The sequence below is a fragment of the Lichenostomus cassidix genome, chromosome 1 (assembly GCF_008360975.1).
Source record: "Lichenostomus cassidix isolate B80296 chromosome 1, HeHo_3.0, whole genome shotgun sequence".
NCBI classification, from domain to species: Eukaryota; Metazoa; Chordata; class Aves; order Passeriformes; family Meliphagidae; genus Lichenostomus; species Lichenostomus cassidix.
In genome coordinates this window covers 22,542,840-22,566,007 of record NC_139479.1, presented here as the reverse complement: position 1 = coordinate 22,566,007, position 23,168 = coordinate 22,542,840, and the positions used below count along the sequence as shown (strand labels likewise).

At 35.5% G+C, this 23,168-nt stretch overlaps 1 protein-coding gene across 1 annotated transcript in view; it reads right to left on the bottom strand.

Moving 5' to 3' along the window:
* The window catches only part of PRKX (protein kinase cAMP-dependent X-linked catalytic subunit), a 56,176-nt gene that overhangs the window by 8,407 nt on the left and 24,601 nt on the right, over window positions 1-23,168 (bottom strand). The window contains exons 2-6 of the mRNA XM_085052729.1: window positions 21,897-22,065; window positions 17,521-17,784; window positions 10,772-10,891; window positions 4,874-4,969; window positions 1,161-1,218 (exon numbers count right to left, since the gene is read on the bottom strand). Of these exons, the coding sequence (XP_084908855.1) occupies window positions 1,161-1,218; window positions 4,874-4,969; window positions 10,772-10,891; window positions 17,521-17,784; window positions 21,897-22,065 (707 nt within the window). The remainder of the gene's footprint in view (window positions 1-1,160; window positions 1,219-4,873; window positions 4,970-10,771; window positions 10,892-17,520; window positions 17,785-21,896; window positions 22,066-23,168) is intronic.

Below are 23,168 nucleotides of genomic sequence, written 5' to 3'. Positions count from 1 at the left end.
ACATCTTTTTAAACCAATTATGATCATGAAAAAGGATCAGACAAGTCTGACCTACTGTTCCCACTCCAAAATCTGCCTTTAGTTAGAACTGGCTTTGATTTTGCGATTTTAGTCAATTGTAGGGAAAACCCCAAAGCAAACCTAAGCAACCACAGACTGAAAAAAAACCCCAAAACAACCCAAAAACCAGACAAACACACTCCCCAAAGCCCATGTTTGAATAAGTCAAGATTTGCTTTTGTTCATCTTTTTCTTTAAAACTGTCCAAAGATATAAAAGCGGTCAATAAGGTCAAAGATTTTCAGCTTAAGAGATCCTCCTGAAAACACTACAAAGTATTCTGAAGGATAAGAAAAACATTATTTCCTGGTTTTTCTTACCAAGCTAAGTTTGTGCCATAAAACACTCCAAAAGAAAACACTGGACAGCTGTTTAAAGCATTTATTCTTATATCAATATGGTAAGAAAACCCTGGATGATTGTGTACCTTTTACCTTCTCCTCTGCTTACCATTCAATGTGCTTTGGGCCAAAAAGCAAACCTCTAATATCCCCTGCCCAGAGAAATAAAAATTTTTGCTGTCTCTAAAGAAATGAAAGATTATACAAGCTAATTTTAGTATCTATTGTAGTCATAAATCTGTTCAGATTAGTGTAAATAATTCTTCCTGGTGGAAGAGTATTTGACAGCGCCAAACCAGCCCCACCAAGACAAGGACCAGATATCATGGTAGTACAACAATCCCTACACTCCTAAAAATAATTTTTAAACTTCAAATTTGATCAGTGCTCCTTCTGTGGTTAACAACTCCATAAAAAGAACCAAATGAGCAGGCACCCTTTACTACAGGACACAATACCATGTTTCTGGTCTAATCTAGGTTTTCAAATTAATGAAGGGGCTGGTGGTGGTGATGCTGGTGAGGAGGGAGAGAAACCATCATGAAAGATAGCTTTAATCCAAATAGGAGAGTGATTTTCAGCAAACCAGAAATACACAGGTTAAACTTCGCATTTAGAATTGCATAACTGAAGTAACATATGGGAAAATGCATCTCTTTCACGCTCATAAAAACAAAAACTCTATGAAGAACTGTTTACATCCTTCCTACAGAATTCTTTCAACCTTGTTCTGTATTACACCTAAGATTGTATACTGACCTTCATATTTCCTAGTCGTCTTGTTCTGTCAACCACAAGCAGCTTCTTAATAAGGTCTCTGAAGTAAAGAAAACATGTTCTCTGTTAAACAGAAGTCATTTATATTTGGCTGTTGTAAAAGTGTTACAGAATATAGACATACTTTCCTTTGACCCATTCATTTCCCCATATTTTAGGACATTTAAGAGCAAAAATAAAGAAGAATCTAACAGATTCTAATGGAATTCTTGAAAATTTCTTTTAGACTCTTTCAAGAAACAAGTGGAGAAAACCTCTCTCTCCTCCCCTGCCCCTCACCGAGCAGCACCATTTGTTTCTTCATATTTTTGTATTTTGCTGGGCATTCCAAATCTCAAAATGGATCTCTAATCTCTGTGTCATAACACAACACCAACACATATTAAAAAAGTGGATAAAGCTGCACACTCAGCTTTATGCCAAATATCCAGAGAAACCATGGAGGAGCTAGCCATCTGCTTAAAACTAGTAACATCTCTAAGATATAATTTCACTGAAAATGAAAAGCCTCACTGAGGCTCACCGAGATACTGGTTCATCAAACAGTTCTACATAAAGCCAGATCAACATTTTAAAAGATTACGAGAAGTTTAGAGACATAAAACTCTTCCATTTTAATAGCAAAGTACTTCAAATATTAAGCACCAAACCACTATAACATAAACCAAAATAATCATGGTTTATGGAATTAGCTTAATAATTGAGTTGAATAAAAAATATGGCTTCATATTTCTATAAGCAGTTACTTTTTATCTCAAAGATTATTTTGCTATTTAATTTTAGAAAAAATAGCATTCTGGTCTAATTGCACAAAATACCAATGAGAAGAAAGAACAAAAGTTTAACCTTCCTTATTTCTACAGTCTCAAATAGTCCTGAGAGATGACATACAGCATGAATTGCTGGAGATTACAGAGTATAGCTCGTTTCAATTTTTAACAATATAAAAGATTTAAAAAAAGTCAACAGTTTTATTTACAGAAAAGAACACAAACATAACAATGACACACCTGCCTCTCTCCATCCCTATATGTAACGTCTACTATCCCCCCCAACAAATAGCATTGTGTCACCTATCTTTGACATCATGAAAGTGTACGCAGGAAGAACGGATGAACTGAATGTTCTAGACTGTTTCAAAAGCTGCTGCATTTGGCAGGAATACAATTCTATATCAACTGGAAAGACATTAAATTAAGTCCATGTAGAAAGCAATTTTTAAAACTTTCAGGTTCATTCCAGGCAATCAATATACGGATTAGATTAAATCATGTGACCAACTAATTTTACAGTCACCTTCACAGAAATAGCCCTTTCTATTTCACAGAGAAGACCATTCTTTATGGAAGAAGCTACAAGGGTAATTATAAGCACATTTTAAAACAGAAGTAGGACTGAAAAGAAATCCAGAAACCCAAAAAGAGACTCACAGAGTTTATGGCCAAAGATACCTTCCTATTTCTATAAAATCAGACAACATTCCATGGATCATTCTTGGCCTGCTCCAAAAATTCATCATAGAATGCTTAAGGGATGAGCTTACTCAGTGATACTGTGTTTGTCACTAAAAATTATACTTGCTGCATTGACCAGAATAAATATCCATTGAATTGAAACAAATAATAGATGGTTCAAAAAAAAAAAATTAAAAATTATCATGTTGAAATTAATTCAATAGATATGTTGCTGTATGTATTTGGAGAATTAAATTCTACATAAAGGTCTCTCCAGAGCAATAATCAATAAAATGCTGTAACAATGACTATTTGTTTGGAGTTTTTGAAAACTGGCTTTGCAAAAAAAAGTTTACAGAAGCAGTAGAAGAGAGCAACATTCATGTAGCAGGAGGAAAGTAGAAGTGGTACAAATTCAGAAAGTAAAAAGTGAGTGAGGGTGAGGGAGTAGATGAGTAAGAAAATATCAATGTCCATTAGCACAAGTAGTACATATACCTAGGGAGAGAAGTGTTCTCAGAGTCCAGGAAGGGAAATAGTTCTGCTGTCCCAAAACAAAGAGTTGAAACACTGGATAGCACTAATACTTCAGACACAGGCTGGATGAGACAGGATCCAAGACAGACTTCTTCCTTGCTGAAATACTGACTTATTGGAAGAAGAGGGAAAACACAAGTGGGATAAAAGTAAAGTAAGAAGCAGACTGCCTGCCTTCATTGGACAAAATAGTCTTGGCACTTGCTTTAAGCTAATGATGCAGAGATATTCAAAGACTATCCAGTTCTGCATATAGTGGTTTGAAAGAAGGAAGAGGGGTTGATGGCCAAGACATTACGCTCACAACTCACTGCAGAAAGCAAGGGAAGCCACAGACGTAGTGTGGCCAGCAGGACACGACAGTGATTGTCTCCCTGTACTTGTCACTGGTGAGGCCACACCTAGAGTTCTGGGCCACTCACTTTAAGAAAGACATTGAGGTGCTGGAGCATGTCCAGAGAAGGGTGATGGACTTGGCGAAGGGTCTGGAGAGTAAGTCCTATGAGGAATGGCTGAGAGAGCTGGGATTGTTTAGCCTGGAGAAAAGGAGGCTCAGGGGTGACCTTATCAGCCTGAACTGCTTTCACTGTATTAGATGGGGTTGTTAGTGATGATAAATTTGAGAAGTTCCAGCTTCTGGTCACAATATCATACTTCAGTGCACAGAATACTATGAGAGAATCAGTTTTCTTTCCAAGACTAATTGGATTAGGAAGACCAGACAACGAGACTACACTAAACTGGAAACAGCATAGGGCTACTAAGAGAAAACTGTTACAAAGACACAAAAATATGAGACACTAGTCAGCCTACGGGATACAGACTTGCTTTATTTAGTGCACCTAATTATTCAGTGGAGTCTTCAAAAAAACTTAAAAAACCCCAAAAAACCAAACCTTTCTCAAATGATTAGTTTTGCTTTTATTTGTTTACCCAGTAGTGACAATAAGCAAGTGCCTCTCTAAAGTCACCATCAAAACATCATGAATTAATTACATAAGAGTAACTTCCTGTCATCACTGTCTCACACATTCATTCAGTTATCTCTGTTTCATAGGAGAAACTTCATGTTTATAATTGCATTTCCTCTGTTTTAATGTTTACTAAAATTATTTCAGTTATGGGATTTTTAAACAGGAAAAAGCCTTATTTCATCTGCAATACACCTTTAACAACTGCAAACTACTGAGAATTAAAACCACATTACATGTATATGTAATACTGCATATTGAATTGGGCCCCTGCTATCATAAATTTTAAGTTGATTTTACACTAGAACTTCTGAAGTATCAGAGTTCTTTCAAGTAATTCTGTTGAGTTATTTAAGTGGTATGTATCTATAGATAGAAACAGTTTAGTGCTAGTTTCCTGCTCTACTGATTTTTACTCAAATTATCTCCTCATATTTCTTATCTTTACTTTCTTAAAGTACAAGCCAATGAGGCTTTTGCAAGGTAGAAAATCATTTAATATTCCATAATACACAGAAAAGAGTCAGATACTCACAACTGTACCACCACCTTGAAGTCTATCAGATATATAAGTTTATTTGGACTGCAAGTGTAAATGTAATACAAAATACTTTCCAACATGATGTTTCAGAAAACCAGAATGTGAAATCAGGTCTTCTAAAAAGATTCTTTAGAAACAGTGCTCAGAAGGTGTTTAGAATAGAAAAGACAGTGTTGGGAGTCATGGACTTACTTTACATATAAATCCAAATGCCTTGGGAAATCTATTTTGCCAGCAAGAATCTTCTGATATATACCAAATGGATTGTCATCAAAAAAAGGAGGAAACCTATTTTAATACAGAAATTTGAAGTTAGAAAAAGAAGTTCTAAAAATCTCTTAAGCATATTATATTATAGCAATTCCCCTCAGAAACAATTGATTATATTGTTCTTCTTGCTAAGACACCACCAATCAAATACTATCTTGAAGAATAACTTAAGGCTGCCATTGAAAAACAGAAAACATTTTTGTATGCAACACACTGAATGCAGAACAAAAATTTCAATATAACAACAGAATAGAAAAACATTAAACTGTTACACTAATGCAGTATTTTCAATGTTAAAAATAAAAAATGCTTTGCCTTTATCTGTAAAACCCAGGGATATACTCTCCAAAAGAACATTACCATTTTTGATCTGGTCCTGTAACTGCAGGCACACCCTTATTTACCGGTTTCTGGCTAAAGTGTTAAAGGACCTTCACATGAACACATTATCCAGTTCAGTTATTTGTTGTACTTTTTGAATTCAAGTGTATGTTTTGCTAGATAAGGTTTTTGAAACAGACAGACTGCTCACAACTCTCCAAGTGCAGCTGCCTTTTTGTGCGGGACAGATAGAAGTATTCATTTCATAATCTTCCCCATGATGAATAGTAAATTAAGATGTAATTAAAATTCTACATTTCTATTTTCTATGAAGTTCTTCATGAAGTTATGAGCTAACAGAGCCACTACTTCTTGTTGTACAGCCACAGAAAGAACTGAGAGTTTTCTGCTGTGCTTCCTTTGCTAGTGTAATACATCCCCTGACTGCTCAGGGTAGGGGTCCATCAGTACAGCCAGTACAGGCAGCTGAGCCTAAGTGACAACCTTTTTCTGAGTGTCAGTCTTGCTTTTAAAAGTTACCGCAAGAAACCTTCTAAGGGAATAATTAAGTACTCATTCACTAATCTCAGTCCTGCTTTGTCCTCTGTAACATGACCAAAGCAACCCTCTTAACTATGCTTCTGCCTCCAAGTCCCTACAGATTTAAAAACACCCCAGGTTTTGAGTGTTGACCGTATTAATAACATCCAACCACCATTACAGTTTATTTGAAATATTTTCATGTCTCCCTAACATTTTATAATTACTTTCTCAGAAAACTAAACTGTGCATACACACACAAATACAGTGCTTGTGGCTTTTGAAATCACTGGTAGCACAAAAAAAAGGATGAAACCAGTATTTCTTCACTTCAGGCTCTTTTTCAAAATTCTGTGGTACTCAAACTATCTTATTCCTCAACAAGTACTATACATTACTTCCATTATGTCTTCAGGAGTATTAATTTCTTCTTTATTCAGCTGATGATCAAGTGGATTAGGATTCCCTTTGTAAAATTCGGCCATGGAAAAAATCAAATTCCATCAGAATAGTTAAGTAAAGTTGTCTGTAGGCTTATGGTAAAAAACAAAGTAATAATTCAAAGCACTGAAAAGCATGACTAAACTATCTGGTTAGGGAAAGACTAAAGGACACATTTCTTGTTGATGTTCAGAAAGCCAGAGTACTTTCTCTACGAAAAACTACTTTTCAGCTAACTAGAAAGTGGAAGAATCTCAGGAAGAATACCTGCATTATTAAAAATCCCCACTTTGGCACTAAAGAACAAGGAAAACGTGATAGGTATTTAATATGCTTAAGTTTTCCCACACAAGAAAGATTATCATATAAAGCTTCTTTTTTAGTCAAGCAATATTAATATCCTTCACATTCTCCATAGCAAGTTGACAAACACAATTTTTTTTTTTGTTATTACCTATTAGAGTCTATAAATGCATAAAGCAATTGGAATGAGATTTTGTAACTATGTATTACAAAGCCGCCAGCTGCAGTAAGCAGATTACTGTACATTACTGAGGTGTGAAATCAAGAAGAATAGAAGTACATATTTTTTTTTCACATTTACATGTTTAAATTGCTGTTTGCTTTCCCACTTTGAAAATCCAAAATTACTACGTCCAGAGTCCTTGAGAGAAATTTAAATCACACTTGGCTATATAGTATTTTATCGCAATTCTGCTTAAAGTACATTTGAACTGCATGCAAAATGGAAACAGCTTTGAAAGATAACAGAGTTTTCCTATGGACAAACCAAGTAACTTGATTTTGACGCTTTGTGTAAATGTCAACCTTCAACATAGCACAGATTTTAGACAAAACAACCCAAGTATTGTGGTGGAAGCTACCTAATAAATCAACAAAAATCCCCTTGAGTTTCAGACTTTCTTCACACCACAACACAAATACAAACAGCTGCCTTCTTTTCACCAACTGAAAAGAAGCTACAAAAAAATAGTATCTCTGTAAATGCGAGAACAGCTGCAAACCATTTCTTCTGCTAACTGAAGCATAACAATGGCACAGACATAAGTCTCAAAGACAGTCTGAAGAACAGAAGTTAGAAAACCTCAAGGGAAAATACACAGGTCTGAGAATACGAAACTGCAGACAGGAACCACTACCTGCCTAAAATGATAGACCAACACATTGCCTATGACTACCAAAGCAAAAACAAAAACCACAAAGCCCTCATGAATACACAGAATTCATATTAGCTGCATATCTGATAACAGTACAATTACAACCAAACATATCTAACATTAAATAGCAAGTATATTTTTCTCTACAGTAAATTGTACTGGAACTCATTTACGCAAAATAATGTTCTAACTCTTGTACTGACCATTTGTTCAGCTTGTTTAGATTAACTCTACAAACTTGGTGTTATTCATCTGTTAATATTTCTTCTCCCCCTTGCTTCTCTCTGTCCCTTCCCCTTCCTATATCTTTCTACGTTAAACCTAAGTTTGTGCAGAATGAGGATTCCATGGGCCTCTGGAGATTAATTTAGGGAAATAAGACACTGTAGAACAGGAAGGTGTGGGTTTGTTTGTTTGTTTTCACAGAGGCCATTTCCTTACACACACATCTACCAATTCTTTTCAACTGCTTTTGGGCTTCAGTGGGACTACCTTCAGGAAATAACTATCAAATGTCTTACGTTAATTTACTTGCAGACAATAACTTAGTCTTGAAGTCAGGTTTTGTTCACCTTCAAAATGTTTTCCAATTTCTTATATCTTCTTTGAATTTCAATGGATCAAGTTAACTACGGCTGTTTATGCAATAAAAGCCTTGATACTAAATCTCTGGCCATATCTTGAATTGGTGAGGAAAATGTTACGAAACACTACTGCCAAGAACAGCAAAAAGCTGATAAAATGCTAAAAGCATACACTCATTTTGACAACCTTCCCATCTAAAGAAAAGGGAAAGAAGCCATAATCCCTGCCTTCCTTTAATCCCCTAAAAAAAAAAAAAATCCTGAGAAAGTAGTACCAATCTATACCCCCACCTCAAAAAACCCAAACCAAACAAAAAACACCCCAAAACCCAAGCCTCCAAACACAAACACCCCAAAGAAACAAGCCTGTGTGGAGTCTCTATACCAGCTGTGAAAAATGACTGAATGCTGCTGCTTTTTTAGTGTTGGATGGAGTCCTTATCCAAGGCAGCATTCAATCATTATGAAGAGCATGTCTACACCAGTACTGTGGTAAAAAACCTTAGAAAATCACACACAATAGACAGCCGCTCTGTCAATCAGCCTATACAAGATCCCAGCTGCTTTTAGAAAAGTGTAATCTATCTCTATTGGTTAAAAGTGTCTAAAAGCCAAAATGTTCATATTTAGCAACCTCCCCCCACCCTGGAATCCAGGTCTCATCCCTTGAGCTAGATAGTGTCATGACACAGAAGATCCAACATAGAAACAACGGCAGCTGCTCCCTTTTTTTATAAACAATATATACCAGTCATATTTCAGTAGAATATACAGCAGTCATACTTCAGTGCCCTGCTGTCCTGTGGTCTCACTGACTCCAAACATCTTGCTTGATTACCATCTGTAGTTAGTATGCTAACTTTGTAAGCCATGTTTCTATTAGTGGTCTGGTAGAGAGAATCCTAACAACATCTCTGTAAGGCATGCAAATAAAAAAGGCCCAATATCCACTTACACTGAGACCACACAGACCTAACAGAGAGTGGTCCCACTGAAACCCGTGGCAGGAAGGTAAATCACAGCTGGGTGACTGCAGCACCTGCACTCATATTACAGCACCAGACACTTTTATCTACAGTCTTCCTGCTGTCTAGGACTAAGATTAGTGGTAACAAGCCTGATGGGAATCTCTTGTTCCTTTCATCTCTCTGAGAAGGATTCTCTTGACCAACTTGGGCTGCTCACCTTACAGGGAGTGATGGAAGAAAGGTGAAGCCTGGTCTCTGCACAGATCAGCCTACATAAATAACATCTTCATATTAGACCAGTCAGCCAAGCCTGCCTGGGTCAGTCAGCAACTATTATATATTTTTATTGTTTTTCTGTTCACAAATTGCCTTGAGATTTAAAGTCAGTGCCTATACAAGCCTCTAGGATAATAAGAAAGCAAGCAGTGGGCAGCAATGCTGTACTGGGATAAAGTTGTGTTGCTATTGGGTAGACTTCACAGCAGTACATGCAATGTATTGGAGCTCTGAAGTGACCCCTATCCATCAGGGGAATGGCTTGCTCAGGCAATTTTACAAGCTTGTCCAAAAACTGGAAGAGTCACCAAAGTCACTTTGAATTGACAGTACTGCATAGAGAAAAGGATGAATAAATCCAAGTAAGGACATTTTGTTCTGATCATTCTATAAGGCTGCAGATTTATAAGGAAAAGCCACAGAGGACACCTGACACACCTGGGGACTGGGAAGCCATAGAGCAACACTGAGCCAGGTACAAGGAAGAAGTTTTAAGAACTATGAAATCAAACTGATGAAATATACTATGTTTCTTTGGATGCTATGAAAGCCGTGCTTTAATCTGCATTTGTTTTACAGCACCCACCATGACAAAGCCAATTGCTTTCAAAAATCCCAGTCTTTTGCAAGTACCTTCAAACAACACAGCCAAGACAATAAAAAAGGAAAAACATGCAGATGACTTGTTTAGTACACAAGCACAATTTCACATACTCCCTAAATCAGTTATTTATTTTACTGAAAACAATATTTATTTTTTTGAAATCAGAACAAATTAAGACAATTACTTTTATCTAACTAATATTAACAAGTCATGAACAGTTAATTACATTAATGCCAGAAATTCCTTCTTCAGCTTGAATTTGTACAATTCTGGAAACATTGCTTATCAAATGAATTCCAGAACACCAAAAGTAGCATTTGAGCAAACTTATTTCAAACAGACCTATAAAGCTTTTCCCCATTCTTTTTCCTCTGGTTTAAAGAAAACCAGTGCTCAATAGTAACATAAACTGTATCAATAGAAGTCTTCCTACTTGCCACTATGTGTTGTTACAGACTAAAGCTCCCACTGCAACTTGGACTTCACTATGCTGGAAATTAATTACAGAAGTAGTCCTTTTCTTTACCCTTTAAGTATAAAGTATCTTATGAATAAAAATCTAAACTTTGACAAAACCTGAATTTCCAAAACAGATAAGACTTTCTTAACAGCTTCTCTTTGCCTTAAGTTAAAAAAAAAAAAAAACCAAAAAACCAAACCAAACGGAAAACCCAAAACTAAAACAACAAACAACGAACTCAAAACCCTAAAGCATTCCCACAACAACAGAGATATATGTTCTTTTGTACAGATTCACAATTTCTTTCTTCAAAGGCAGAAATTAAACTGGTATATCAATAATGAATTTAGCCCAAATTTGCAAATCTAAATATTGTAAACAGAACCAGCAAATAATTGTGTATTACTGTATTACATAACATTGCTGTGATACAGTAATTATCACTTACCCTGACAACATCTCAAATATAAGAATTCCTAGGGCCCACCAATCCACAGCTCTTCCATGGCCTTTACTTTGTATAACTTCTGGTGCAAGGTACTCAGGAGTGCCACAGAGAGTCCACGTTCTGGGAGTAAAAGAAGAAAGAAAAAAAAAAAACAAACCACAAAACAACAAAACCAGATCAAAGTGAAACTGAAATAACAGTAATAGCAAAAACCAAACACACACATAAGACATACCCAACATATACGTATATATATACTGTATAAAGAAGCAGAGAAATAAGAAAGGCCTCTACAAGATCTAAACAGACTGCTTTGATGATGCTCTTCAATTCTCCTGGAACAGAGATGTATGCAAATTAAGAAACTTCCTGCCTGCAGAAAATATCTGTGCACTGAATTTCCCAGCTGGTGGTGTGGTACTCTATCCATTAGGCTACAGATTGCTTTGAATTATTATTAGCATTTTTCTCTCTGTAAGCTGCAGACCTTGGGAGTTCATGGACTATTTCTAACAGGCCCAGAAGAAGACAAGCTTAGTGGGCTTTTCCAGCAAAAAAAGTTGATTTAGAAAAAAAGGGGAAGGAGGGAGTTTAGATCAGTAAATAACTGCACATACAAGAAAGATTTGTTTTACAATCTAAGTAAAGTTTTTCAAATAGTATTGAAATCTAACCTGTCATTACTTCCACAATATCCATCAAATGCAAAACATTTAATATTTTTAGTTATTTAAAATATTTACAAGGTGTAGTTAACCAAGTGTGAGAAGTAAGCAATATTATTTTTGATGTACTTAAATGTAATTTTTTGTCAGCTTTCTATGGTAAAGTCAGAATAAAACTTACACTGCTAATTGAAACTCAAATCTATAAAGACATGAAACAAACTGAAGCTAAGCAGTTATGTTTACAAAGACCAAATTACATTTGAAAAGAAGAATATTCTCAAATAATTTCTTCCAGAAATGTGAACTTTTCTTTGTAAAAATGGCCATGTAGAATTTGTCTGGCTTCACTCCCTTGACTTAGGTTTAAATACACACCTGAGAAAAAAAGGTGCTCTCATTTCGAATAAATTACCTTTGCCCAACAGCAAGTCGGAAGATAAAACTTTGAAAACATGGTCACCAATTCAAGAGAAATTGAAATCACAGCACAGAATAAGAAAGAAAAGTGTATCACATTTTAAAAGGAGTTCTAGTTAGAGATGACAAAGAATACAATCACAAACAGTCACTGCACATGATTTCTAACTTGCACCAAAAAAACCTCTGAGTATTTGTGAGAGGAAGAATTTTCTCCGAACTGGTAATAATACTCCTGAACAAATGCATTAAGATAAATACCAATCACTTTTGGAAGTAACACTAATTCAACTTCTTTTTTTCTGAGAATGCAGTCAGATGTTTGTTCCCCCCTACTCTGTGCTGATATGGCCTCACCTTGAGGCAGATTTGGGCACCACGATGTAAAAAAGACATTTGACTACTAGAAAATGTCCCCAGGAGAGCAACACAGCTGGTGAAAGTCTGGAGGGGAAGTTTATGAGGAGGGGTTGAGGTCACTTGGTCTGTTCAGCCTGCAGGAGTCTGAGGGGAGACCTTATTGCAGTGTTCAGCATCCTCACAAGGGGAAGCAGAGGGGCAGGCACTGATCTCTTCACTCTTGGGACCAATGACAGGACTCAAGAAACAGCATGAAGCTGAGTCAGGGGAGGTTTATGTTGGATATCAGGAAAAGGTTTTTCACCCTGGACACTGGAACAGACTGCCCAGGAAGTGGTCACAGCACCAAGCCTGAGAACGTTCAAGAAGTGTTTGGACAGTGCTCTCAGGCACATGGTGTGACTCTTGGGGGCATCCTGCCCTGGGCCAGGAGTTGGACTCGATGATCCTGATGGGTCCCTTCCAACTCAGCATATTCTATGATTCTAGGAAATATTTTAAAGGGAGCTTTGGGGATGTTTTTTTTCTTGTTTTCCTTTTATTTGGTGTTTATTTTAAGCCATAGCCTTGATTCATAAAAATAGTTAAAATAAAGGAAGAGGAGATGTACAGTCAGTTAAGGTTTTAAATGAAGAATTATGACTTCAATTTCAATTTAAGCTTCATTTTACTACGGCAAAAGCCAAATTACTCCAGCTAAACTGTCAAAAGTGTTAGACATGCCTTGCATACAATGTTCTTCAAGGTTCTTGAAACTACATTCATTAGTGTAGAAAGAAACATTTTTAATTTTCATCATAAATTCATCTAAAAAATATATAGTCTCACTTTCCAAAGCAAGCATACTGAATTCTTACATACAGCACTGCTTGACACTACTGCCATCTAGCAGTTGCCTACATCAGGACTATGGAATTAATAACAGCAAAGCTAAGTCATCTTTTAAAAAGTTTCTCATTCTCTCAAATTTAGAAAGCTATATCCATCATGTGACTTAATCATACTCATTTAGCCAGCTATGCAAAAGAAGCAACTGGCTGTTTTACTGTATTTGGGAACAAGGAGTTTTTCATCCTCTGTCAAGGTCATTTACATACAAAAAAAACCAAAAACCCCAAAATCAGCCTTTTATTTGATCATGACTTCCAGGACCTAGATAATTTGCTGGGGACAATGTAACTAAAATGACTCTCAATTACCACAGAGGTTATTAGCAGGATCTTTTTATTAAAGCAAGAAAATTGTGAATTCAGGCCAGTGTAACTTGAAGTCTCCTAGCTGCAACAGGAAACACAATTTATTACCACCAGTAGGTTAACTACTTCCTTAATTTCAATAGAGAAATTTATGTTTACTAACTACACAAGAACTTGGAAGAAGCTCATGTTCTTTTTTAAGATGTGTATCTGCGCTGTAAGATCATGACTTGTGTTTCCTCTTTTGTTGGTCATGAAACAAATTATTTAGTATTTTGGATAACACACCAAGTAAATGCTACAAAAAGACAACATTTTAAAATTATTTTTTATCATTGCTATTTTATGACTACTGAATATTCATCTGAAACTCTAGATAATCTTTTTGAAGATAAATTACAGTGCAGAAAAATAAGAATAGACTGTTCCCTTCAAATTGCTACAAAACATTCACTGCTCTGGATTTTCAAGATAAAAGCTGAAATACAGGTAAATGATAATTGATGAGGTTGAACACACAATTCTAAAGCATGAAATAAAATGAAGGATCTACTCTGGTTACAAAGGTAAGCTATGAAATAATTTTGTGAAACTTTCGAAGGGTACTAAGTGAAGAAGTTAAGTTTCGATGGTTAATGTGCTTTAGCATTCTACACTATTCAGTGTCCATCTCCATAGTACCTGACAAGCATTTTGCTTATGAATCAAATGAACAACACTTGTTTTGGTATCCTGGCAGTTTCTCTATGATTTTATTTAACAAAGATTGCTTTGTATCCAGCCCAGAAAAGTTTGTTCTGCAGGACATTCTTGCTTGTTTCTACAGTGACAAACAATACACTTTGCAAACTTAAGACTTACTGTGTCTTAGTCTTTTTCTCTTCAATCCACAGGGAAGAACAGTCATGAGGCACATCCAGCTTAAGCAATAGTGCAGAACTATCCCCAATATGTTTAAGATTAATCACTTGACAAGTTTCTAGAAAGACTCACAGGCAAATTTCTTTTTAAGGAATGTAAACTGAATAAACTAAAATTAACAGTGAGTAACATTCCAGGAAAAAAAAAAATCACTGAAGTTTTAATTTTATCTAAAACTTTTTTAACTTTCTGAGTAAAATCTGGCTGTAAAAAAATATAAGAATTCCATGCAGATTAGTTTTGTGCTTCTCTGAAAGAACATGGGAATTTAAAAAACCCAAAAAAACAAAAAAAAAAAACCCCAAACACCACAAAACAAAAATTCCAACCAAAAGCCACACAGAAAAAAAGAAATCAGATCAGAAAAAAATTTTCAATGAAAATACTATACCCAAAGAGTGGTATATGCTTTTCAGAAAGAGAAAGGTCTACAAATGTAATAGCTGTAAAGTTCAAAGCAAATCCTTTTTACAGCCTTCAGGTAACAGCAATTTATAAAAACCCCCTCCCCATCTTTCTTCTTGACATTGCCCTTTTTTAAAAGTAGTGGCACATCTATTTTATATGAATGTACTTACAAGAAACTGAAAAGGTTATTAAGTCTTCAGTTAAGCAACATCAAGGTGGAAAAGAGAAGAAATAAACAGCAGCTGAGGCAAAGACACACTGTTTTGGAGAAAAATTTAGAATTTTTAAACGCACACTATGAGTGAAAAGGGAGGAACAAGGATAAACAGAGGGACATACCAACAAGGAACAGAAGGAGCAAAGAAAACCTCCTCTCTTTCCTCTGTCTCTAAAAAGAAAATATTAAGAGTCTAGCCCTTCAGAAATTGTACTAGTAAGAAGGTAGAGGTGCAAGATGCTTCCCACAGTGAGAACATGAGCTATGAGCCAGACACTCTTTCTAAAGAGCAGTTTAACTGTAGGGGGACATGGTGAACATTTCATCCCTTCACATAGGGTAATGGAAAAAACAAAATGTGTACAAAAAAATGTCCATTAGGCAGCTACAGAATCATTCATGTGAAGTATTACGCATCTGGAATGTGCAATTTTATCAAAGGTCTTCTGCAGACCATGTTTTGATTTACGCATTAGATCTTCTTTCTAGGAGTGTCTTTGCTGATCCTGAGAGCAGGTTACCTCACTATGTTTGAAAACCATAAACACTTCATGTCTTGTTTTCGCAGTTCACGTATGCTGTATATATGCACACACCTATACACTCACTAACATATACACACATTCACGTGTACAGATGTTTGCCATGCATAAAAATGACCAAATATCTCCTATACGTTTGATCAAATAGGCTACACCATAAACAAAAGCTTTATGACATACTGACATACTGGCATATATGACATACTGACATACTGGAGTGGAATAGTGGATAAAGGGCTGAGAACTGTGTATTTTTACAGTGACAAAACCAGCATTATGACAATAACTTCAGCTAGCTGGGAGAGTACTATGTGGTTCCAAAACTACCCAGTAACACAAAAATCTAAACCACTTACACTTACTACCTGTGCTGTAACTGACAATGTGCTTGCTCATTCCAATTTTATGTTCTGTATTTATGTTACCTGTTGTACATCTGTAGGTAAATCAGGTATGAAAATAAAATGACTGTAATTTTCTATGATGTATTCAACACAAACTGATCAACTTCACTGCCCCCCAAGCAATACGGGAAACAAAAATGCAATTAAAACCAGTAGTGATAACGTAGTTTGATATTCTAAAATGTATTTGGAACTAATTTAGAGATTTAAATCTTAGAGATTCATCTTCCAGGTTTAAAAATATACTCTGATGTGAACTATCACCTTATTCAATGAAGGGTTACGTCTCTTGTGCCTCAAACCCACAGAAACACAAAATAAGAATTACCACTAAGTGGCAGTATTTACATATAAAGAGGAAGTAATACTAATCTCTAGGAAAACGTCTTATAAAGAGATTGCATTACTTTCTTACGTAGAAGTATGTGACCTCTTCCTGCAAAAAGTTCCTTTGACTAAAAAACAAAGTACTGAAAGAAGTCCAGCATTTCTAGACCTTTTTGCTTGCCCAGTGGAAACTGAATTCAAATGTGTTCATAATAAAATTCTGTGGTTTTAAAATGGATTTTCAGACCTTAAAGGTGAATAGAACCTTTGATCCTATTCTATGGTTTGATTTGTCTCCTCTGACTTTTACATTGTAATGGATCCATTACACAGCTTCTTCAGATCCATTTTCCTTTCAAATTGATCTTGTAGAACTCTCCTCACACACTGACCTGTTTTTGCTGCAAAAGCAGCATCAAACAGTTACACTGCTGAGCGAAGAGGATGAGCAACCTGCGTAACACCTATGTAACACCTAACTCACCACCATGCTGCCTCAAGTGGAACAATCAAATACAGTCTCCCTCAAAAGACGATTCAAAGGCGTAAAATCAAACCTCGTCACACCACTTTGCTGATATGACAGGCTAGTTTTTACCTCCCTTTTATTGAATCCCAATGTTCTCGCTTACTCTTAAAAACATCTATTATGGTCTTGGAAGAGCAGTCCAAACAGAGAGAACAGAGAAATCACTGAGTAGGTGGGTAAACCTCTACATTATCAAAAAGTTTACATAAAGTAAAGTTGACAGTAATATAGAAGCTAGATTTAAATAAGTAACTTCTGCTGAAGTTGGCCTTATTGTTTCAGTCTGGATTTTTGCAGTTTCATTTTAGCAACAGGCTAGTGAAAACAGCGTATCCAGTTTTAAAATGTTACTCTTACACTTCAAAAATCTCTGTAAGGAAGCTAGAAGGAAGCACAAGTTACGAAACATATAGCAATCCAATATGTATGGAGGATTAATATATGCATCTTAATATTTGTTCATACTACTTCACTGAACTCCATTTTTACAACATGACTGCTGAAAACTTGAATATACAAAATCAGCTATATAAAAATATTTTTCTGTGGTTGCTTATGTATGATATTGTTCCTAGTTATACCTAAGGGATAATACTGGTTTCCATACAGCCATTTTAAGATGATAATTTCCTTCATATTAAGGGATTTGACATGTGTGAACCACATGGAGTGTTAAATGAAATGCTGAGCACCTGAAATCAGACTTTTTTTTAACCGTTTAGCATGCAAAACATAATTACTGTAACAAAACCCCACTTACCTGTCCACCAGTTTTTTTGCAAATCCAAAGTCAGTAAGCTTGATATGTCCTTCTTTGTCTAGTAATATATTTTCAGGTTTTAAGTCTCTGTAAACTATTTCTTTGGAGTGCAAGTATTCTATTGCACAAATAATTTCCGTGGAGTAAAACAGTCCTGTGCTGTTGTTGAAACGCCCCATGTTGCGCAGGTAACTAAAAAGTTCTCCTCCTGGCACATATTCCATTAACATATACAAAAAACGTTCATCGTGGTTGGTCCAAAATCTGTAATAAAAGTATTATTTTATTGAATAAAGAAATTATGTCTCTGATTTACTTCACAAGTAAACATGTAAAATGGTGTCTGTTGCCCCGACTGTGTACATAACTAGTAATTTCTGATTCGTTGTCTGCAAATATTAAAACCCCAAGAATCCAGCAGGATTATGTAAAACATTCAAGTAGCTGCCTTAACCTGCAAAGTAAACCAGTTAGCTAAGTACAGCATAGGCCAAGAAAAAAAATTAATTGATAGATTCTGTTTCATTGCACAAAACAGGTCTCTGCTAAGCACAAATAACTGACTTGATAGAAAGACCAGACATTTCTTACACACCTTACATTTTATATTATCAAACATCGTAACTTTTGTAAACTGCTTTTGTAAACACTTTCATGACAGTATGTTCAAAACCAGACATCAAAGAGTTGTCCTTCTCCTCTCTTATCCTTTCTTCCTGAGAGACACACAATCCCAAATAAAGCATCAGATATCAATGCGTGTTCTTCTATGGTATCTTTCACAAGAGCAATAGAAAAGCAAAAATGACAGCAAAAAAAAAATTATTTCTGTACCTCAGAATTAATCTAAGGATAGGTACCTTCCATTCCTGAGGCTGCTACTTTTAATTTAAGAGCTATTATTGTGGTAGTCATAGAACAGTATTGAACAGGTAAAAAAGAAAGAAAATAATTCCATGTGACTTTAAAATGTTTCATGACAGAATACAGGAATCTTCTCTTCCACATTCCCCTAAATTAAGCTGTTTTTCTTTCTATCTACAGTAAACAACTCACATATCACATCCCTAAATGTAGCTCAACAGTTAAGAAGAAAATAAGTATCTGGTAACATCTTGACGAACACTACCATTTAAAACAAAGAACCATCCCTAATTCTATAATAGAAGACAGAGAATACTGTATCCCTACCTACTTTATTGATACAGTGATACAAGAACAGAAGCTGCTTTAGCTTCTAGTCAGTGCTTCTGCAGTATCACAAGTACCTGGTACTTAATCAGAGCATAAAGCCTTGGGAAAGATAAGCAGGGCAAACTGAGCTCCTTAACACATGAATGACTTTTACTCAGGAAGATTTTATTTTTGACACTGCACTGAGGCAACCAATGAAATACGATAGACTATCTTACATCAGCTACAGCTCTTCCTCAGTGATGGAGAAAGCATAGCCCAGGCTTCCCTTCTGCTTTTATGGAACTTCTTCCCTATCACAGTCATCAACATCATTAATTGGCTACTGATGATGTTCAAAGTATCTTTATTGATTATACAAACACAGTCTGACAATGTATTTTAGGTAATTACGGACATTAAATGAAAGAAGAGCAGGAGTGGGTATATATTTATGGAAAGCCACATATTTATGGAAAAGGAAGAGCAAAATCTGACAATACAGAGAGGAAAAATGGAACATCTAGACCACTAAGCACAGGATTTTTACTGGAATTAATTTCTTCAAAAATTGACTCCTAAAGATTTGTCTATCGACAGAAAAATGAATACTTTACTTGGCACACAAGAAAAAGGGCAAAATTAAGAACTTCAGTACTTGCACTTCAGATTGCTTTAAATGGTAGTTTTATACCAAAATGAAGAGAAAAAAACCCACAGAAGCTGTGATTAGAATAAAATGCACGGTGTCATTAACTCTACAATTCAGCTTTACTACATAAATTTTGGATGCCATTGTGAACTTCTGCAGACAAACAACTTGTTTTATATTATAGGACTACAAGACATAGTTGATTTTTATTAAATCTTGCTCTCTTCAAAAACATGTCAACATTACACCTCGCTATGAAGACCTGCACTACAGAATTATGACACATTACTGAAACATGTCACTAAAGATTGCCAAGGAATCTCCAGTGATCAGCTGTTGCAAGGGCACTTAAGAAGCATTTAGAAAAGAATTGTCTAAAAACATATATAGATTACTAAGTTCAATGTATACAGAAAAACTGTATTTCCCTATATTCAGAGTAGTTATTTCTGAAAAGCAATAGGAAAAGGAAAAACAAAAAGAGAACTCTTTACATATAGGAAGATATATGGAATTTCTGAACACCAGAAATTATGTGCAGCATTACTTTATAATTTTCCATCATATAATCCTGAAACATTATGCCGCACTGACACATATTCCTTGTTTTGCAACCACAGGAAAATACCATCAGTGCTTAAGATGGTGGAGCTAACTGAAAACATAAAAACCAGACCATGTAGATAACACACTTTAAAGGCCTTAAAGCTGAACTATTATATAAAATATCCCCCTTTTTTGTTAAACACTTATAGTTAAACAATTAACACAAAAAAACCCAAGACATGTATTGGGCAAGGAGAGGCTGAAAAAAGCTTTTTGTCACACAAAAAGCTGCAAAAAGTGTTATTTGTTGTACAGTCTAGTGACAATCATCCATAAAGGCTTGTTTAACTTAAAGCACATAAATATTATTGTGACTTAAATTTTAACTACCTCACTTGAGCTAAGCTGCTTTGAGTCTCTTCTGTCAAGGGAAAAAGGCATCACATAGACAATTACATGAGCATAGCTGATGCAACATCTCATTGGACATTTCAACAGAAAAGGCAGAGCTCTAGAAGACATGAAGAATGTTTGCCTTGCACACAAAGTGAACTATTTGAATTGTGTCCTTTGGCAACTTTAAAAATCAGCTATTTTGTAAATAAGGTGTGAAAGAAATGCAGGAAAACTCACCTGATTGGATTTTTGATCACTTCTGTATGAACAAAAATCCTTGCAACCCTATCTCTGACATTTCTCCTAAGTTTCTCTATTCCTGCTGTTCCTGAAACACAGACCTACTGAGTTGGGGTTTCTTTGGGAGTCATCTTGCTGGTTTTGGTAGGGTTTTCTTTTAAAGAACTTACAAATGTACATAAAAAATCCTGTTCTCCCTGCTCCATTCATATTTCACCCAGTCTTACCAGATGTACTCAGCCTCTCCATCTTGCTTTCTTCCATGAATCTCAATCTCTGCATACTCTAGAACTCATCTTACTGATACTATGCTGCAAACAGGATTTCTGAACACTAGCTGGAAACTAATATCATCATGATGCCGGAAAAAGCAACACTACACCAGGGAAAAAAGCCTCCTCCTGCAGGGCTCATTCCATCTTCTGGATGACTACCTTCTTGTTTTCCCTCTGATACTTTCTTAACCCTGGGAGGAAACTGTAGTCCCTGCAGCTAGAGATTAACTAACGCTAATTTTGTCTAATTTTATGTAAAACTGATTAAGGTAAATGGGAACAAATCTTGGTTAATAGCCAGCCTTGTATGCATGCATGAGAAAATATAAATGGAAATTAAGTCTGCAATTACCAGAGGTTTACTTATCCCATTAATAGATATGGACTCAGATCTAAAAGAAGCGTTGTGGTGCTGTGAACAGAAAAGTATGATACCTTCTTTCTCTAATAATGTGACCACAGGGATCATTAGAATTACCCCAATTCCACAAAAAAAAAAAAGTCTTCTTTATGAACCGTGTTTAAATCAAGCTTCTCAAAAAGTTCTATCACTTAACAGCCTCAAATACAGAAATACAAACGTCCAAGACATGCTGCAGTTATTTAAACTCTTTAAAGTTGAAGTTTGCAAAAGTATAGTTCACTTAAGTTTTTAAAAACCAGATACTTAAATAACAGGAATATCTTTAGCTATTTACCAATATCTACAGAACATACATGTAGAAATACTTTTATCACCATTTTAACATCAAGAATCATTTTAGAAGACATTTTGATGAGCCAATCCTAACAATTCTTCATTAGCATTTTCACCTCACTTCAGAAAATGTCTCTTCTGAAGCAGAAAAATAAGACAGAGAAAACACCCTATAATAAATTATTGTTTGAATATTTAAATTGTGCCCCTTGATTTTAAAGTCCTGATTCTTCTAAAATATGTACTTTATTCCAAAATCTACTTTAATCTAGATTACGTAATAGAAATTAAATGTTTGGTGTTGGTTAAATATGTAAGAACTTGAAACAAGACTCTGGACTACTTTAACTGCACTTTCTGTATGAGTTAAATGAATTTAAAAAATACAGCAACTTACAATCTGATCAAAAAGGGGTGGTTGACTTCTTTCAAGACAGACTTTTCATTGTGCACATGTTGCTCTTGCTTCAGTCGAATGACATCAGGAATGCTCATTACTTTCAGTGCAAAGTAACGCTTGCCCATTTTTTCCTTCACCAGATGAACACGTCCAAAGGTACCCGTGCCTGAAAAGTTGAAGTAGAAACATCAACTTACTGTAAAAAGGGGAAAACCCCACAGATAATTTGCTAAATCAAAACCTACAGGAAGTCCAATTATTCAGGTGAGAAGATTATAAATTTAAGACATGCACAGAGAGGTGAAGTGATTCGGTGGGGTACAGAAACAATGGGAAAAAATACGTAAAATTTGCCAATCCTTTTAAAGACAAATAAATTTTAAAGTCTGCTTGCAGTGTTCAGTGTTATATCACTTTGAAACAGTAGCTGTCTGGCACTCCTCTTTTGTGGTTTTGTACTCCTTTTCCAATTCACTCTAAAAAGTAAAAAGGAAAAGAAAAATATACTGACTTTTAAATAATGCATTAGGTATTTCTCTACTCAATACAGTAGTCAATAAAGTTCCTTTTAAGTGCACTGCATTTAAGACAATCATATATAACTGAACCGCCTCTGTTAGTTTGAAATAGAAGTTAAAACTAGCACATTTAGCCACATTGCTATTTGCTGTGCAGCACAGTGTTACCCATTTGAAGATGAACACACAGTTCAGCTCATTGCGCAGCTGCTTACAGTTTTTCTGCTCATTAAACAATGCCATGTAGATTCCATTACAAAAGTACACCAGATCGTTTCAATCCCATTCTCAGCCAGAAATATGTACCACTATAAAGGACACTTGGCATTCAAATCAAGTGCCTAACTTTTAAAAGGTCACTCTCTCCAGAAAAGTCAAAAGCTTTTATACTTAAGCTCACAGTCACCCCCTCCTGTGCACATACCCTAGGAGAGACAGCACACAGACCAGTTACAGTATCATTAACTGGTTTGTTACTTGATTCCAGATTGTGTTGATTAGTTTAGATCAATTTACAGTACAAGACAATTTTTTAAGATGTGTAATGGGTACAGAGAAAGGAGTATGTATGTGAAAGAAATGAACAAATTAACTTCTAAAACTGCATTATTGAGGAGATGAGAAAAGGGAGTTTTTGCTTCTGGTAGGTTCAAGTTATGTTTGAAACATTTGTTTTCTGTATGTGTATTCTCACCTAAAACATTTTGTTTTATTTAACAGTTTTTCTTTCCAGTCACTTATAAAATTGTTT